This window comes from Sander lucioperca, chromosome 9 (genome assembly GCF_008315115.2).
Source record: "Sander lucioperca isolate FBNREF2018 chromosome 9, SLUC_FBN_1.2, whole genome shotgun sequence".
Taxonomy (NCBI): domain Eukaryota; kingdom Metazoa; phylum Chordata; class Actinopteri; order Perciformes; family Percidae; genus Sander; species Sander lucioperca.
The window spans coordinates 22224520-22241884 of record NC_050181.1 but is presented as its reverse complement, the minus strand read 5'-3'; the positions used below and the strand labels follow the sequence as shown (position 1 = coordinate 22241884).

The 17365-nt window shown below is 39.0% G+C and overlaps 2 protein-coding genes across 6 annotated transcripts in view; one reads left to right on the top strand and one right to left on the bottom strand.

The window, feature by feature from the left end:
* Positions 1–8062, bottom strand: part of tpra (translocated promoter region a, nuclear basket protein) — a 32858-nt gene extending 24796 nt beyond the window's left edge. For 2 of the 3 annotated variants that reach the window (XM_031310351.2, XM_036005188.1), the window contains exons 1-12: positions 7783–8062; positions 6842–6946; positions 6526–6590; positions 5177–5267; positions 4807–4910; positions 3775–3939; positions 2062–2154; positions 1533–1613; positions 1319–1406; positions 825–962; positions 532–626; positions 66–263 (exon numbers count right to left, since the gene is read on the bottom strand). In XM_031310351.2, the coding sequence (XP_031166211.1) occupies positions 66–263; positions 532–626; positions 825–962; positions 1319–1406; positions 1533–1613; positions 2062–2154; positions 3775–3939; positions 4807–4910; positions 5177–5267; positions 6526–6590; positions 6842–6946; positions 7783–7933 (1374 nt within the window). In that variant the 5' untranslated portion in view covers positions 7934–8062. The remainder of the gene's footprint in view (positions 1–65; positions 264–531; positions 627–824; positions 963–1318; positions 1407–1532; positions 1614–2061; positions 2155–3774; positions 3940–4806; positions 4911–5176; positions 5268–6525; positions 6591–6841; positions 6947–7782) is intronic. The other variant, XM_031310350.2, reaches the window with a different exon arrangement.
* An 841-nt stretch (positions 8063–8903) lies between these two features.
* odr4 (odr-4 GPCR localization factor homolog) lies at positions 8904–16944 on the top strand. Of its 3 annotated transcripts, none has more exons than XM_031310353.2 (14): positions 8904–9043; positions 9401–9504; positions 9848–9964; positions 10436–10528; positions 11581–11687; positions 11769–11805; positions 12613–12756; positions 12859–12954; positions 13797–13844; positions 14088–14207; positions 14297–14411; positions 15463–15666; positions 16332–16385; positions 16824–16944. In XM_031310353.2, exons 2-14 carry the CDS (start codon positions 9406–9408, stop codon positions 16892–16894), a joined length of 1305 nt encoding a protein of 434 aa, XP_031166213.2. In that variant the 5' UTR covers positions 8904–9043; positions 9401–9405; the 3' UTR covers positions 16895–16944. The 3 variants fall into 3 exon arrangements, with proteins under 3 accessions (XP_031166213.2, XP_031166214.2, XP_031166215.2); XM_031310354.2 differs by having other exon boundaries at positions 8922–9083; XM_031310355.2 differs by having other exon boundaries at positions 8928–8990.
* The last annotated feature ends 421 nt before the right edge of the window (positions 16945–17365 follow it).

Here is a 17365-nt window from a genome sequence, read left to right as displayed (position 1 = left end):
GCACTTAATAATACACTTGAATGTAAACTTGGACAAACGGAAGACACATGAAATGATTTCCAGACCGTTCGAGCCTGTTCCAGCTTGTTGCACAGAGAGGCCATGGATCTCTGCATGCTCTCGTACTCCTCTCGCTGACGCTTGAGGACAGGAGCCTTGGACTCTATCTCCTGTACAATCTCATCCAGAACTCTGCTCACTCTCCTGGTCTCCTGCTTCTCAAGCTGAAGGTGGGTCTGACATTCTGCATACGCATTATACAGCTACACAGGGACAAAAATAGCATCTATGTTATTATATTAAAGTCTTATGTTTAAGTAGATGCGAGTGCTGCCAGATGATTTAAAGTCACAGCTGGGTAATATGATCACTTATTGATGTTTTACATGTGTGAAGTGTGTCGTCTAACAGTGAAAACCTGTGGAACGTAGTTCACTGCAAGTAAATATCAACGTGATTACTTTATAGGTTGTTATGCATAGTATAAGTTCAACCATTTCATCCAGCCCTGGTATTTCCCATTAAACTCACATCAAAGAACTTCATGCCGGGCTTGACAATGGCAGCAATGGCAGCTGCTGATGGACACATGGTGTCCAACTGCTCCTCACTCAGAGAGGGCACACCTGGATCAGAACAGAACACACACACACAAACCCCACACGCTGAAATAAAAAGGTGTTCAGGTGTGTGCAGACATACTTGTACACACACTTAATGCACATTTGTACACACATAATACTGTGCAAATGGCTCTTTGCACACGACAAACAGATTCATCTCGATATGAAAGTTAGATATAACATAACAAAATGTGTTCTTACAGCAGTGTTTGCCAGCAGCCTTCATTGTGGCGTTTTCGAGCTCTTTCTCCATTTTCTTGACCTTCTCTCCAAGCTCTGCCTCAAGTCGCTTCTTCAGTTCTTCTCCCTCCGACACCTTCTTTTCTAGAGCCTTATTGGCTGCAAAGACAGACAGTCACACAGGTCAGGGCAACATTAATACTTATTAGATGGAAATGAACACTTCACACACACACACACAAAAACAAGGCCCTAAGTGGCATTTTCCTGATTCAGAGTCTGGTGTTTCCTAACAATGTTTAATATTACAATTATCAGTAAGCCAAACCACTAGCAATGGTAAGGATGGGACACATTTTGTCAGGCTAATAGTTCCACAGATGATTAGTGTGAACAACGGCCATTAGAAATTCTGTCAAGCTGACAAAACAGTGATTCAATTTATCACATGGATTTACCCGAGCATACAATTTTTACAACTTTTCTGGAAGACAACTCAAAAACTGTTGCGATACCTTCCCCAGTTTCTTTAACCAGCTTGCTGAGCTCTTCCAATGCTCTGCTCAGTTCTTGATTCTTTGTCTCCATGTCTGTCGCTGACCCCTACAGGGAGAACAAAGACATCACATACTGACTATACACAGGGAATAGCATGGCAGGACAATGTAGAGCTGATGCCTTTTTATTTAGAGAATCTATTTATCCCAGGCGCCTTGCAGTGATTCTTACCTTGTAGAGGGAAGACAACTTGATATGAGCGTTGAGCTCGTTGCGGTATTTCTCCTCCATGGAACTCTGCTCGTCTTTAGACTGGAGAGACATACAGACATATAAACAATGAATAACACTGCATATGTATACACCCCTGCATGTCTTGTGTCCTGTGCATATTAAGTGAACTCCTTGTTTCACTGAGGAAAAAAAAAACTAAAAGCAAAAAATGCAAAGTAAATTTCTATTGCACTGTTGTGCTGTGTTAAAAATATCTTCACCAACTTAGTGTCTCTGAGGCTTGGAGTAAGGTTATTAGGTCATATAAGTCTATGACTACTGTAAGATCATACAGTTTTTGCTAGGACCGGCTACAGTCCCTGCTCTGACAACCTGGGGGTCTTTACTGTGGTGTGAGGACCTTAACCAACCTATACAGATGCAGACACGCAGAATGCAAATGGTATGAGGAGCAAATACGTAAATCTTAAAACTTGTCTTTTCATGAAATTCTTAGCTGAGGACCACACTGTTGAGTTTATATTACCTGTTTCAGTTTGTTGTTGAGGTCTTCGGCTCTTTTACTCTGACTTTCACTGGTTTGCTTCAGAGAGGTGAGTTGTCTTTCCAGCCTGGTCACCTGTTAAAGAGAAAAGTTATTTCAAAAGACATTAGCACTGTGGACAGGACGCCATTGCCTCATGATGTCCTTATTTTAAATGAGACATTTTGGTGAAATCCGACAACGCAGGGCAGAAAGACCAGTAGCAAACGTTGAAATAGGTACAGTAGGTCAAGGCTTCCTGTCACCCGCTAGAATGGCTGTAACAAATAACAGTTCTGTTTAGGGATTGACCGATATGGATTTTTTAGTGCTGAAACCGATTTTTTTTTTTTTTTTGTCAGCCTTAGCCGATGACCGATACGGGCTGCCGATTTTCTTGAGCCGATATTTGGAGCCGAGACTGCTTTTGCTCCCTCAATTTACATCATAAAGATGTAAACCCTGCCACACTGGATTTGTTTTCGGAATCTACTCTGCCATTTCTTGAAAAATAATAAACAAAAACACAGATCAGTGTCACTTCTGCAATCATCTACATTCATATCACCCAAATTATGTGTGCAATGTGCATCATATGGATGGGTGCACTGCATATGGTTAACTGTGCAAGGGTAAAAGGCTTTCATCAACATCTACAACACAGCCTTGATGATGCATTGCTTGCTGACATTGGTGGAACGAGCTCCCCATCGATATCAGGATGGCCGAAAGCCTACACATCTTCCGCCGAAGGCTAAAAACGCATCTCTTCCGACTACACCTCGGATAAAATTCTTGAACTTGCACTTTCGAACCTGCACTTTCATTTGTCTCTTTGTAGCTTTGCCTATTTAAAGCTACTGTATTTGCACTTACTACTTGTGGTCTGGAGTTTGAACCTTCACAGTTGAAAGCACTTAATTGTAAGTCGCTTTGGATAAAAGCGTCAGCTAAATGACATGTAATGTAATGTAATATTATAAGACAGATATAATCAGGTCATCACAAAATGTCCTTTGTCAACACATTTAAATTATTTAAAAAAAACAATAAACCTGAAAAGTAGCCATTGAAATAAAGTGCTTGATTTGTAATTTAAGACTGCCAGCACTAAGCTAGTGGGGGAGGGGCAGTGCATGGTCTGCATGTGAACTGCAGCGTCTCCAGCAACACAGAGCTGCATGTGGACGCCTGTCTGTAAATAATGCCGGGAAAAAACTATCGGCGAACGGAGCAGCCGCGTATCGGCCGATGCACGTAAAAACGCAAATATCGGCCTGATATATCAGCCGGCCAATAAAAATCGGTCTATCACTAGTTCTGTTTAGGGCAGTTAAGGTTTTAGTGGGTAGGTTGAAGGGTTATGTCCCTGTGACTTGCCAACATGTTTTCTTTTTGCAAACGTTTTATCCCTTACATTTAGGAATATAGATAGATAAAACAGTGGAGCTGGTCTGGCTCAACAGACCAAAAAACATTTTTAAACCTCTAAAGAATAAACACAAGCTTGTCATCTAACTGTATCTCACATTCCAGCCAGCAGGCTACGTTTACATGGAGAAGAACAGCACACATACTGGCACAGTTAACTCTTTATAACATTCAACAGTCACTGGTAATATAGGAGGTAGAAGCCAATAGGGATACAGTTGGTATATATTACACAATCTGCTCAGTTTATTCTTTTTTTTGTTGTGTGTGTATTTTGTGTGTTACCTGCTCCTTGCTGTTCCTCAGACCACCCCGTAGTTCCAGTATCTCTTTGCCTTTCTCTCTGTTGGTGTTCAACAGTTCTTCAGTTTTGGTCTTCAGTTGTGTAGTTAACCACTCGACTTTCTTCTCCTGTAACTCTTTCTCCTGTTCCATTCGCTTCTCTCGGTGCTACAACATACAAAGCCAGGACAGACAATCACAAAAAAGCACTACAAATCTGAGCCTTTGGCACTTTATCTATAATTGTATGGTTCCAATTAGAGGTGCAAAGATGAATCGATTAATCGATTAGTTGTCAACTATTAAATTAATCGCCAACTATTTTGATAATCAATTAAGCATTTGAGTCTTTTTTTAATTAAAAAAAATAAGATTTCTCTGATTCCAGCTTGTTAAATGTGAATATCTTCTAGGTTCCTCTTCCCTTTGTGACAGTAAACTGAATATCTTTGAGTTTTGGACAAAACAAGACATTTGAGGACGTCCTCTTAGGCTTTGGGAAACACTGATCCACATTTTTCACCATGTTTTGACATTTTTATAGATCAAACAACTAATCGATTAATCGAGAAAATAATCGACAGATTAATTGACTATGAAAATAATCGTTAGTTGCAGCCCTAGTTCCAATAAAATTAAAGACATAAAACAGATTCAGAGAGTCTTTGTGACTGCTTATGCAACAAATTTTGGTGGTCAGGAGTCATAAAAATATGTTATGTTTTCCCATTAGTAAGTGAAGATTCTGAAAATACATTACCATTAGTAACAGGCACACCAAAGGATTAGCCAACAGTATACTTACCAAAATACATACAAACATTGGAGGAAGTAGCATTAGCTGTTAAGAATGTGATTTCTGGAAGGAAACATGAATTACTTTGTATTTTTTAAGAGAATATGTGGGTTTTCTTTTAAATCAAGAGTTTTCTTGGAGCCAGCCTCTAGTGGTCATTGGAAAAACTGCAGCTTAATGGACTTCCACATAAGCTTTAACATTGAGCTGTCAGGGTTTCCATGAAATCCAGTGTGTACCTGTACAGAAGCCTCAGATGATTGGACATCATCCAGTTTCAACTGCAGCTCCATCTTCACTTTGCTGGTTTCTGTCAGCTTCTCATTCAGACGCTTCACATCCTCTGCAAACACACACACACACACACACACACACACACACACCTGAATTGGGGGTCTAAGGATAGAGGGTCGTATGCTGTACAGATTGTAAAGCCCTTTGAGGCATATTTGTGATATAAAATTAAATTGCCATTATAACCAAATGTCTAACAAGAAAAACACATGTGCTGATGGAAACATAACATGCAGTATTAACATACAATGTATCCAGATTTGTGTCTTTGGACTGTTTGTGTGTGAATGCGTGTGTGTAAAGTTGTTCTCTTACCACTGAGGTTTTCCACCTCCTGTGTTCTCTTCTCCAGCATCCTCGCCAGCTCTCTCTTCTCCGCCTCAATCTCATACTTGGCTTTGGTTTGCTGTGGACCCACACACAAAAACAGATTACATACAGTATTTGAACTTTTTGTTTGTTTGTATTATTTGGATCCCCATTAGCTTCAGCATAAGCTAAAAGCTATTCTTCCTGGGGTCCTACAATCTGTCATTAACAACACAATTTACGATATCACATTACACACCATACACACACAGACATTACTTCACATTGCACAACATTCAAAAACACAAATCATATTTAAATTGTACGGTTAACGCAATTAATCAAAAAAAGAAAAGACATTACGCTACTCTGAATAAATCTATTTTAAGAGATAAGATATAACAAAAAAGCCCAATAGCAGACTCTCTCTAAATTGGTATTAGATACTGAAATTTCTTTGAAGGTAATATTTCTTAAGTGATTTTTTTAAAACCATACTGAGTGTTTTGTTGTTTAATAGTATTTGGGAGAGAGTTCCATTCACACATTTCTCTGTACCTGAAGGAACGTTGAATTGATTTGGTCTTCAAAACTACCTCCTACTGCATGCCTCGTTGGATAATGATGTGTATCAGTACTAAAGGACAGTGTTTTATATAAAGTAAAAGGTGTTTTATTTGTTATAACATTATGTAAAAAAACATTAGTGAATACACAAATCTATTTTTAACTTTAAACCATGGGAGGCTTTCATGCATTTTATCAACATTTGATCTAAACCCACATGAGAGCCACACATGCAGCTTTATTCTGAAATCACTTGTAGTTTTTAATATTAATTGTTGAAGTGCTGGGCTAAACCCCACAGCAGTAATCAAGGTGTGAAAAAAAAAAAAAAAGCCAAAAGTACTTGTTTAACAAACTTGGTTTGTGGTGTTGGGTTTTTTGCACACCTTTTAATAACTGACAACTAGAACTATGATACTATCCAGAGTTTGTAGAATTCTTTAGATTGTGGTTGTTTGAATAACGTGAATAACAAATACAGTGTTAAACAGCTAAGCTTTAAATGGTCATTATATATGAGCTACATGTATGATTCCACATCTGTGGTCGGCTCAGGCCTGTTTACACATTTCAGAGGGGAACAGCTAATACACAGATGATTTTGTGAAATAAATTTGCTCTTCACTTCTTCACTAATCAGACAAAAATTCCATCATTTCATTTATCATTTAATTTCATCAACAGAAAAATAATGAACATTTTTGGGTGGAGTATTCCATAAGTGTCAAAGCAACCCAAACAATAACAGAACACCATTAACATTACATATTCATGAGGTGCATGCTAACCTGTTGTGGTGGTTTATCTTCAGAGGTCTCTCCCTCTATTCCCTTCAGAGTGCTCAGCTCTTCATCTGCACAGAGAATTAGACACTGAGGATCACGTAAACAACCATAAAAAATAGGAAGCACACTTTAAAGGGACAGTTCACCCAAAATCAAGAAAACATATTTTTCCTCTTACCTGTAGTGCTATTTATCAATCTAGATGGTTTTGGTGTGAGAGTTGTCTAATAAGAAGTGGCAACTGTGTACTTAAAGCACTGCTTCCTCAATAACCAAAGGTAAGAACATGTGTGTTAATAATAAGTGTGTGAAAACTCACTGAGTTTTTTATTTTCCTCCTTGAGTGTCTGCAGGTCTTTGGTGGCTGACAGGATCTGTTCCTGACTTTCTGCCAGTCTCTTGTCAATGTCAAAGTACTGCTGTTCTGTAGGGGCAGAGAACATTAAACAGGAAAACATGAGTGCACGTCATACAACATAATACCTACACCACACAGACAAATGTACTTTAAGCTATATTTCACTACCCACTACTGTCTGTTGAAAGACTACAGTTTGAAACAGCAACAGACGTTATCAGCAGTAGGTACTCCGCTTTGTAAACTGGCTTCATTGTGTGCCACAGAACATATAGATAAATATTTAGAAATATTTCATACATATTCAGAAATCAAATACAGGAAGCTGGAGTTTTTAAACGTTGATGACCTGATATTGTAATGTTTCATATCAGCCCACTCAAGTTGACAATTGTCAGTGGAACCGTGGTGTAATGTATAGGGTAGGATGGATAAAACCACGTTATCGTAAATAAGAAATAGTACAAAATGCATAATTGTAAATTCAGCTGAAAAAGTCATGCGAGACTTCACTTGAAATCATAGTAATGCAATGTTTCTTCTGAAAGCAAATATGTGAACATTACAGACCTCAACCAAATATTTGGGAATTGTTCTTAAAGTCGGCATTAATTCAACATACCATAAAGTAATTTATTAATATAAAAAAACTATCATGGTCTAGATCTATTGGCACAACTCCCCTTCCGGCAAAGTTAACGTTAGCCTTAAAGTGACATCGTAGCTAACGTTAGCGGGCAGCTGTAAGCATTGTGGATGACGCACATCGTTTGATTTTTTTTGCACCGAATTTACCAGAAGATAGCTTCATATTAAAGTCATACTGGAGTTTGACATGAGTTTTTTATACATGCAAATCACCCAACTACTTTCTACTTTCTACAGTAGCTAACGTTACCTACCACTGTCTGCTTTGAACCGCTCATGCTGCGTCCTGAGCGCCTCGTTAGCATTTTGCAGCTCTGTTACAAACTTCTCGAGCTTGTTCTGGGCGCCTTTCGGGAGTTTATTTAACTCCGTCCGCTCCAGAACCTGCAGCAGGACGGCCGCCATTTCCACCTATCCCCCTATAAATACCAGTAACGTTAAATGGACATTAAACTCTGATAAAATAAACAGTTGCACTGTCCATAAACCCGCTGAACTAAGAACCAAGAAAGCGTCAAGCCACACTCATTCAAAAGCAGGATATCCACTCCGAACTTTCAAAATAAAGCACACCAGACCACTAAGTGAAAACAGGCTAAAGTTACTGTAGCCAGGATGCCATGACAGTTTTGCAATGACTGAACTCAAATTGCTGTATTTGTTGCTGTAGAACATGAATTCGGTATTTATTTCACAACTTTATTAGAAAAAAAAACATTCAATTATACAGCATTTCAGACACATACTCAAAATAATGATCCAGAGAAACAATAATATGACTTAAAATAAATAAAAATAGTGTAAATTAAAAAGAAAATGTATGTAGAAGGGGATGAATTCGAAACAATTATATAGGCCTACAATTCAAATAAGAGACCAAAATACATTATTCCTCTAAAAGTTCACGATACAGTAGTGTGACAGTTTTGTTGCTTTATTTACTGTCTATAAGTTTGAGAGGCTTAATGTATTCCTTGAATTTACATAAAAAAAAATGCATTTTGGGGTAACATTTGTTGTTTTGCATTTATAATAAAATATGAATTTGTTATTGAAAACCTTAGTTTGCATGATAGTTGTCAGACAGAATTGACCTTTACATAACACACTGCACACAGACAGAAGTGCTAGTTTAATGCTAGTGAACCGCTAACGTTACAAATACTTTTATTCTCAGTTAAATGCATTGTAACGTTAACTGTTCTTTAAAGTGTAAACGTCGTCATCGTTGTAAACCAAAGTGATTTTTTACAGTGTCTGAAACTTAACATCTTTTATTTCAAAGAAAAAATAACAATGTTCCGTCATTTGTTTGTCTTTCGTTGTGTAACTTGACCATTTGACTTCCCTTAAATCCATACGACAGAGACGTGCGACGGAAATACGTCACTGCACAAAGCATAGTGGTAATTTGAGTTTTACTGCTCTGCTGACGAACCACTGCCAGCTGTCAAAATTAATAGCAAGTAGCCTGGCTCCTGATTCATATTTTACCGACTGTCTTGCTTCTGTCAGGTATTTTCCTCCAGCACACCTGGATAGGCACTTTCAAGCTGTACGAACTATTTTTAAATGCAACATTGACCATCTAACGGTAGCTTAATGTAGTAAATTAATATCGGTTAGCTAAAGTTAGAGGGGCATACATCCCCTAACCATGCGACCCACGTTAAACTCAAGTTTTACGTGGTTTAATAACTTGTTACTTTTTTGAAGATAACGCTTAACGTCTAGGCTATGTCAAGTCTTCACTTGTTCTGTGTTCTGTTCCTCCTCATTTCCCTTTTCCAGCACTTTGTCATTGCAGACATTCTGATAAAGAAAAAAGTGGCTACTGATTTGGTATCCCATCTCTTTCCACACTCTCTTTAGGTAGTATGGGTCGTAGTTATATAGTAGAAGATGCCGTGGAGGGATATCTGTCTAAACTATGTGAACAACAAGCAGGCTCAATCACAGGGCTGCTTATTGGACAGGTAAGGAACACACAAACATCTATTTGTTGTTTAGCTTTTGCTCAGTGATCCTGTCCTGTTGTTTGTGTTATGCCTCAGAGTATACCATCAGTCCAGCTGTAAAAGTTTGCTTTTAAAACAGCCAGATACAGTATGTTAATCACTGCAGTTACTAGTAAGTAGCCACTTCACCTGTAACACAGGGCAACACCACAGACTGTAGTAACATTTCTGTTCAGGATGTAAACTAGCTAACACATATGTCAATTAGTGTCAAGGTTTTGTAAGACATGATATGATGTGGAGTATTTGCTGTATATGGAGTAATGAGACAGTAATCGATATTGATGACTAAACATTTCAGAGTTCAACACAAAGGGATTTTGTCGTCACAGCAACTCGGACGCCTCAAAAAGAGGAGTCTGCTGCTGCAGCTGGAAACTCTCCGGACAAGGAGTGGGTGATTGAGCATGCTCGACAGGTAGGTAAAGAGGGACAAGGCTCTATCCTAATACATGTGCTCTTGAGTTTTTAAGTGTGTATCAAAGTGTACTGCATGAGAACTCACAGTGTGGAGGGTTTTTAGAACACACTGGGACAATTTTTGTTTTTGCTAGTTAATACAGGGAGCTGATACTGTCAATTAATAATAAGGAATAAAAAAATAAATAAGACTTTAACTGGGTTGAAGTAGTTGTAAAATATATATAGCTCCATCTAGCTCTATGTAATGACTTACGGTAATTTTAGAATCAAATACATGGAGCTATATATGTATTTTAGAACATACAGTTTAGGGTACGTCCATTGAACGCTAAACTGAACAGCTGAAGTGACAGCAAGACAACTATTGCCAGAAAAAGTAAAGGTGTTTTTGTCAGTGTCTGCATGCTTTTAAACTGTTGTGAGTTGTTAAAAGTTTACGTTTGCTACTGGTTTGATCTGTTTACAGGTGTCTCGGATGCTGCCCGGAGGCCTGTCTGTATTGGGAGTCTTCATCATCACTGATACTGATTCCAAGGACACACTTACCACAGTCCGACAGGTGAGATTAATAGAAACACACTGTACATGTAGATGATGTGCACACTCTTAAAGCTGCATGAATCCATGTCTGGCCACAAGGGGGCAGGAAAAAAACATTGAAATCAGCTAAAAGATTTCCCTTGCTTATAAAATTGTTGTGACTAGTAAGTAAGTTTAATTATGTAGCACCTTTTAAAGAGCAGAACGTTTCTATGACACAAAGTCTAAACAGGTGGGTCTTGAACTGCTTTTTAAAGGTGTCCACAGATCTATTGTCCAAAGGGAAAGAGATGCAAACCTTAAAAGCCCTGCCCCCTTGAGTTTAAAGCTGGAGCGAGCTACAACCAACAAACCCTGATCAGAGGACTGATAAATCTACTTGCCAAAAGCTTAAGCAGCAGCATTTTGGGCCACTTGTAACACGATCCAGGGAATAGGATGTTAAGATATGTGAAGAGAGAGCTACAATATTAGAGATGGGACGAAGTAAAAGAGTGAATCTCCATTTGAGAGACAATGGACCTTAATTTAGCAATGTCTCTTAGCTGAAAAAAACAGGAATTAATCAAACACTTAACATATTGGTCAAGAGTCAAGAGAGTTTAGTTTTTTAAAAGTGGCTTTTGGGGCTTAAAAAAAAATAACCGTAGAATTGATTTTCACCTGCAAAGCAGTGATTGGAGATACCTTTAAAGTGACCTAAGCTCATACTAAGCGAAAAAGAACGGGACCAAGGACAGAACCTTGGGGCACACCACAATACAGAGTTTCAAATGAAGGTGCATAGTTACCAGCAGCAATTCAAAAACATCTATCTGAGAGGTAGGAAGAGACTATTGTGTTAGCATCACATTATGTTAGCAGCATTACCTGCTTACACATCCAGCAGACACAGAGCAACATTAGCATTCATTTGCAGTCCAATATTCACTTTCTGTTATAAAAAATAATGCTTTATGTAAAGTGATGCTCTGGCAAAGAAGCTCCGGAAGGACATTTACACGTCACATTTGCTTTGGCATGTACCTGTGAGTGTGTCCTAGTCCTCTGATCTGTACTGTCTGTGTTTAGCTGGTTTTTGCAGTGGAGAACCTGATCTCCTCGGAGCATCTGTGGAACCCTGCAGACGATGACGTCACAGACTGTGTCACACTGCACGTCAACCCCAAAACCAGAAAGTATCCTTTTGCACAGCCTCCTCATTGGATCAGTTAACTACCAGATACTGTGTGTGGATAATCTTTAACCCGACTTATTAGAACCTTCTGCAGGACCTTTGACGTCAAAGATCCCAAGGTTAGTTAACACCTGTAATTTATCACAAAGCCACATGTTCCATCTACCGTCATTGCACTTAATCCATTGTATAGTGCCTTCAAAAAGTACTTGAGCCCCTGCATTGTTTCCTTAAATGTGTATTGTCTAAAGTCATATTCGCATGGGACTTGTATTACCAGGGGGCCTAATGTAATTTAGAAATTACCCCCAAAGTCTGTGTTTTATGCAGCGCATTTACACGGAAAAAGCAAAGTCTGTATTTTACTCAAATTTACTGACATTATTCCCCGGATATGATGTCAGTGTTCTGTCAAAATTTTCATTTATAATCGCTGATGCAGCCAATACGAACTCGAATCACAGAGATGCTGATTCCCAAGGGACTATTATTATCACATGACATCTGTGCTTGGTGAAATGTGGTAGGTAATTACTGAAGAATTTTGTACTTGACAAATTACTGACATGGCAGATTCACACAGGATTAAGATCACAGATGACCTCCGCAATTATAAAAAATTACTAGAAGTCCGGTATTTCTAGTCCTGTACGAATAGAGCTTTAAGCTGAAGAGTTTTGTTACTGACATTAGACACATCTACCCATAGCAAAGGAAAGCTGAAATGTTTTAAGCTAATAAACACATAACCCCTTTAGAAAAACTATCCAGGTTATTTTAAGCTTGTGACTCATACTCAAGCTGTCTTCACTAAATGAGGAGCCAATTTATACATGTCAGATGATCTCAGACGTGACATGATATTTTGATTTAAACATGTGGCATTGTGCTGTGATCAATCGTATCAATGTCATTGGCTGTTCCAGAGCATGGCCAAGCCTGCGGACTGGAAGTACCAGTCAGGTGTGTGTTCCTCCTGGAGCATGGTGTCATGTTGTATAAATGTGGACATGTTGGTACCACTACCAGACAACAGAACCGGTACAGAAAGCATGGATACAAGTCTCAAGGTTAGCGATGCGACACACACACACACACACACACACACACACACACAACCACAATTTTGAGGAACTTCAGTGGAACTGTTCTCAGGTCATGCTTTGTTTCAGGAGGAACTAAAAGTGTGGGCACACCAGCTGGAGAGTGGAGTATGTCTGATTGATGGAAAAAAGCTGGCAGAGGACACAGAGCTCACAGGCGGGCAGGTTGTATAAATCTTTAAAATTTGTATTTCCCTTGAAAAGGTTGCTATCAAAACAATATTTTTGGACCCTTGCTGGAAGGCATTTTGGCAGTAATTGTCTTGTAAAATGTACTTCTGTTGTCCATTTGCAGACTGACAACTGGGCTGTCTCATTCCTGCAGCATAGTATTGTAAACTATTCTGCTGTGTTGGAATCTGCATTTGCAAAATTCCGACGACCATTTTCCACAGATTTTAAACAAATCAAAAAAAAAGAAAAAACTCAGAATGTTAACACACAAACACAAAAAAACATTGTGAAAAATTCTGCGGATTTTCATTCTGGATCACTGCTGAAAACTATAAAAATCTGCAGATGCCATTTGGGTCTGGTGATAGACAAATCTATGCATCTATAACTCAAAACGACCCTCCTGGATTGTATTTCATCCTTTCACCAGCACCTTTAACACTGACTCATCCTTGTCTGTTTAACACACTCCTCTTTTTGTTCTGAATGCTTGCTCAGACCTAATTTCATTTAATGCAGTCTAGGAATTTGATGCACTAATCTTTGTGTCAAAACTGGGGAAAAAATCTGGTTTGAGGAAAACCGGTCCAATATTTTATATAACTTTAACTGTCAGCTAAATTTCTTGGAGGGACTCTGAGAGGCTTGATAAATACAGGTCCTGACTGTCTCTGGGCTGAGAGAGGTTAAAAAGCCAGACTGCTGTAATATGATATAAGTAAATATAATATACTAAAACCCAAAAGAACTACATGTAACTACAGCTGATTCTCTGGATTGTGTGAAAGACGGGAGTGTTATTCTAACCCAGTGTGTCTGATATTTCTCTGTAGAAGAGGAACGTTAGACAGACGTACACAGCTCAGATACTCATCACACCGGTAAGAGACATAAACACACTCACAAAATATATACACACACACACACACACACACACACAGTTGCACAACAACTACATATCGCAAGAAGGAATAATTTTGTGGTTTACCACTTTTTAAAATTTAAACATTGTATATATTTGTGGTTTGGTAAAATAAGTGATCATGGCTGGAATGAAGCTACTAATCAAGTTGACTGTTGTACTAGCTGTTTATAAAAGAGGACAGTGATGTCCTGTGTGTTAGGATGACCAGAGGTTAACAGATGTGGTCCAGCGGTGTGGAGGCAGTGTTTCAATCAGAGGAGCGATCCACAGCAGAGCTTACCTACACAGCAACAAACCAAAGGTCAAACTGGCCGAGAAGGTAATGCTGTAATTCAGCAGACAAAGTCACATCAAACTGAAAAAAAAAAACAATCCATCATTTTGTCTTGAAATCTTCATTGTGGACAGCTGCTGAAGAGGGACGTAGTTTCTACGGTGGCAACAAGGGTTCAGATGCTGCTGGAGGAGCTGCTGACATCAGAAGAGGAGAGCAAGGGCAGCAGCAAAGTAAAACGACAGACAGGTACACACACACACGTGCGCAAGTTAACAAGTTTGCTCCATTAATCATAAGCTTGTGTGGCTATAGATTAAGTTCAAGGTTTAGGTCAGAGTGGTAGGTGGGTTTCGGGTCAACCAATCCCAGTAAAGATGTAGGATTCCTATGCTGATAGGAAGGTCTGCATTGGAAGCTCAACTGTGGGCAAATCATTACCTGACTTTACAATACCCCTGCATACCAACAGTTAAAAACAGGTGTAACAGTGCTGGGTGAACAGTGCACAAAGATGAACAAGCATCTTAATGGGGAAAGTTAAGATAGTTAAGTGAAAATTATGTAATATGCCCTCTGTATCCAACTGCAGTTGTGAAGCTCAAACATGCTGTTGACTCAAGAGATTGTTGGTAAATGAAGAAAAATGTCATGTGCCATTATCATGTTATTGCCACTTGTAGCAACTGTAGCTGCTGTTTACCTAATCTACATATGGCGCTTTTCCATTACATGGTACCTGCTCAACTCGCCTCGACTCTACTCGCCTTTTTTGGTTTTCCATTATGAAAAAAGGTCCCTGGTACCTGCTAACAGGTACTTTTTTTAGTACCACCTCAGTCGAGGTTCCAAGCGAGCTGAGGCGATACCAAAAGGTGACGTGAAAGCGACAGAGGGGGGTGTCCTGAACAAACCCGCCATTTTTAAATAGTTTAGCCAGCTGTGTTTTTTTTTTTTTGCTGCCTCCAGCTTCTTTTGAAACAAAATGTCTTCTGGCTGTGGCAACAACAACACACCTTCGACATTCTGTGTGTGTGTGTGGCGTTAGGTCACGGCAGTTTACTGCGGCGCCACTATGACGACCAGCCACGCTGAGGCGGTACTAAAATCTGCAATGGAAAACGGACGCACAGTGCATCGAGGCGAGTAGAGTCAAGGCGAGTTGAGCAGGTACCCTGTAATGGAAAAACGCCATTAGTCTCACTTTAGTGTCTTTAACGAAAACAAACGAAACATTCAATTCAAGCCATTGCAACCACTCCTCTCGCTGTTCATCTGAGTCTCTTTGTCTTTCTTTCAGAGCAATTTTGTCTCCCTCGTCGTATCTTCTGCCCAGTAAAAGTGAGCGGGCCAGTGTGTGTGTGTGACTACCAGTTCAGCGATGAGGGCCTGTCCGAGGTGACTGACCGGCTGAAGGAGATGCTGGACATTGATGCAGCCGAGGAAGACTTGGACACCAGGCAGGAAACGCCTGCTGAAATCACAGAGAGAGATGTTGCAGCAGGTAGAGAAAGAGTGTGTGTCTGCACAGCATCTACTATGTGGTTCATGCTTTTGAGTTTTTAAAGTAGGATTTACACACCAAAACATATTTTGATTCAGAGCACATTGTGATAGAAGTTTCAGTTTTTATTCTCTTTTCTCTTATCCCATCATTGTTAAAAATGCATACTAGAATGATAATCAGGATTTCGGCAAAAGAATATCAATACACTGTATCTACTGGGCTTTACCTGCATTACATTAAAACATGTAAACATGATCTAGTATAAACACAAAATACAAGTATGAACCTGAAAATAAGCATGATATGTCCCCTTTAAAACTTGTTTTGCTCCTGAGCATTATACATTATACATATCTTTCATCCCAAATCCATAAAGCACAGAAAGGTTTTTGCTGAGGAAAACTTAGTTTTTCGCCATGAAAAGATGTTTCATCACCATAGCTATGCGTACTTGTAATTTAAAATAATTCAATCCAAAGTCAAACAGGCTTGGTAGAAAAAAAAAAGCAGTGTGCTTTCTCTAATTACCGAGCCTTTCCTGAACAGCTGTATATAAAGGTCGGTTGTAACTAGGTTATCCCAGTCGATGTAAAGGAATTCTCTGATTTCCCAGGTTAACCTGATATTGTATTATTGTAATTCATGGAATTGTGTGTTTTCAGTGGCCGCTGTGGAAACTGTTGAAGCGCTGGAGCCCAAGAGAAACAACTATATTGGTAAAACACTTTCCACTGTACTACCTACAATTAGGCTTAGAAACATTCTCATAACATCGTTATAAATGCTACGAAAAGAGGAAAAAAAGGACACAGCCTTCTGCCACCTCTTTTAAATGGTCTCTTGACTACAGTGTTAACTTGTGGTAGTCACGACACATTACTATTTTACAGTATGTAGACTGTGGAGTTAGTGAAATATGTTTCAGGAAGTTTAAGTGGTTGTTTTTTACCGCCCTCTTCCCAGCATGCACTGTGAAGATAATTGCTGTACTGTACTGTACATCATCCAGTCAGGACCAGTCAGCCTTTTTGTTTAGTTTTTGACTTTTAAACTTAGTTACGAATGTACAACTTGACATTACAACCATAGAGGTATGGTGTGAGTGTGTACATGTTTGTGCGAGCACTGTCCTAATTCTCCTCTGTGTTGTTTAGGTGTTGCCATGGCTTCTGCTGTCGCCCTACTTGCCACTGCTGCCTCAATGCTCTATCTCAATGACATTTAATACACACATATGCACACACCAAAATAAAGTGTTTATAACATTTACACAAAGTGTCTATTATTTCAATTAGAAAATGCAGCATTGCAATTAACATTTTGTGTATATATATATATATATATATATATTCAGCCTGTTAAAGTCAACTTTGAGCCTTAAAACTGCAGTGTCTGATTAATGATTATAGTTTGATTAGCAAATAAATTAAAATTTGCTTATCTCTAACATCCATCTGTTTGTGGGCACATGCGTCTATACATTTATAAAAGTAATTGTGTGCACATCCCACCTTCTGGCAGGTGCAGGACAAATGAAAAATACTAAAGTGAAAGAATGTAATGTCTGCAACACTGCTTAAAACTTCCATATTTAATATAAAGGTGACGTTTCAACCCTACTGGGTCTTCTTCAGGCAAATGGTGAACACATTTGATGAAGGGATATATGTAGGCCTTACATTCAGCTGACCCACCA

Excerpts from the sequence above, each read along its gene's own strand:
- odr4 (XM_031310353.2), top strand. The coding sequence starts at position 9,406 with ATGGGTCGTAGTTATATAGTAGAAGATGCCGTGGAGGGATATCTGTCT. Across the intron at positions 11,806-12,612 it reads TTGACGTCAAAGATCCCAAG|AGCATGGCCAAGCCTGCGGA; the intron begins GTTAGTTAACAC and ends TGGCTGTTCCAG. Across the intron at positions 14,208-14,296 it reads AGGTCAAACTGGCCGAGAAG|CTGCTGAAGAGGGACGTAGT; the intron begins GTAATGCTGTAA and ends CATTGTGGACAG.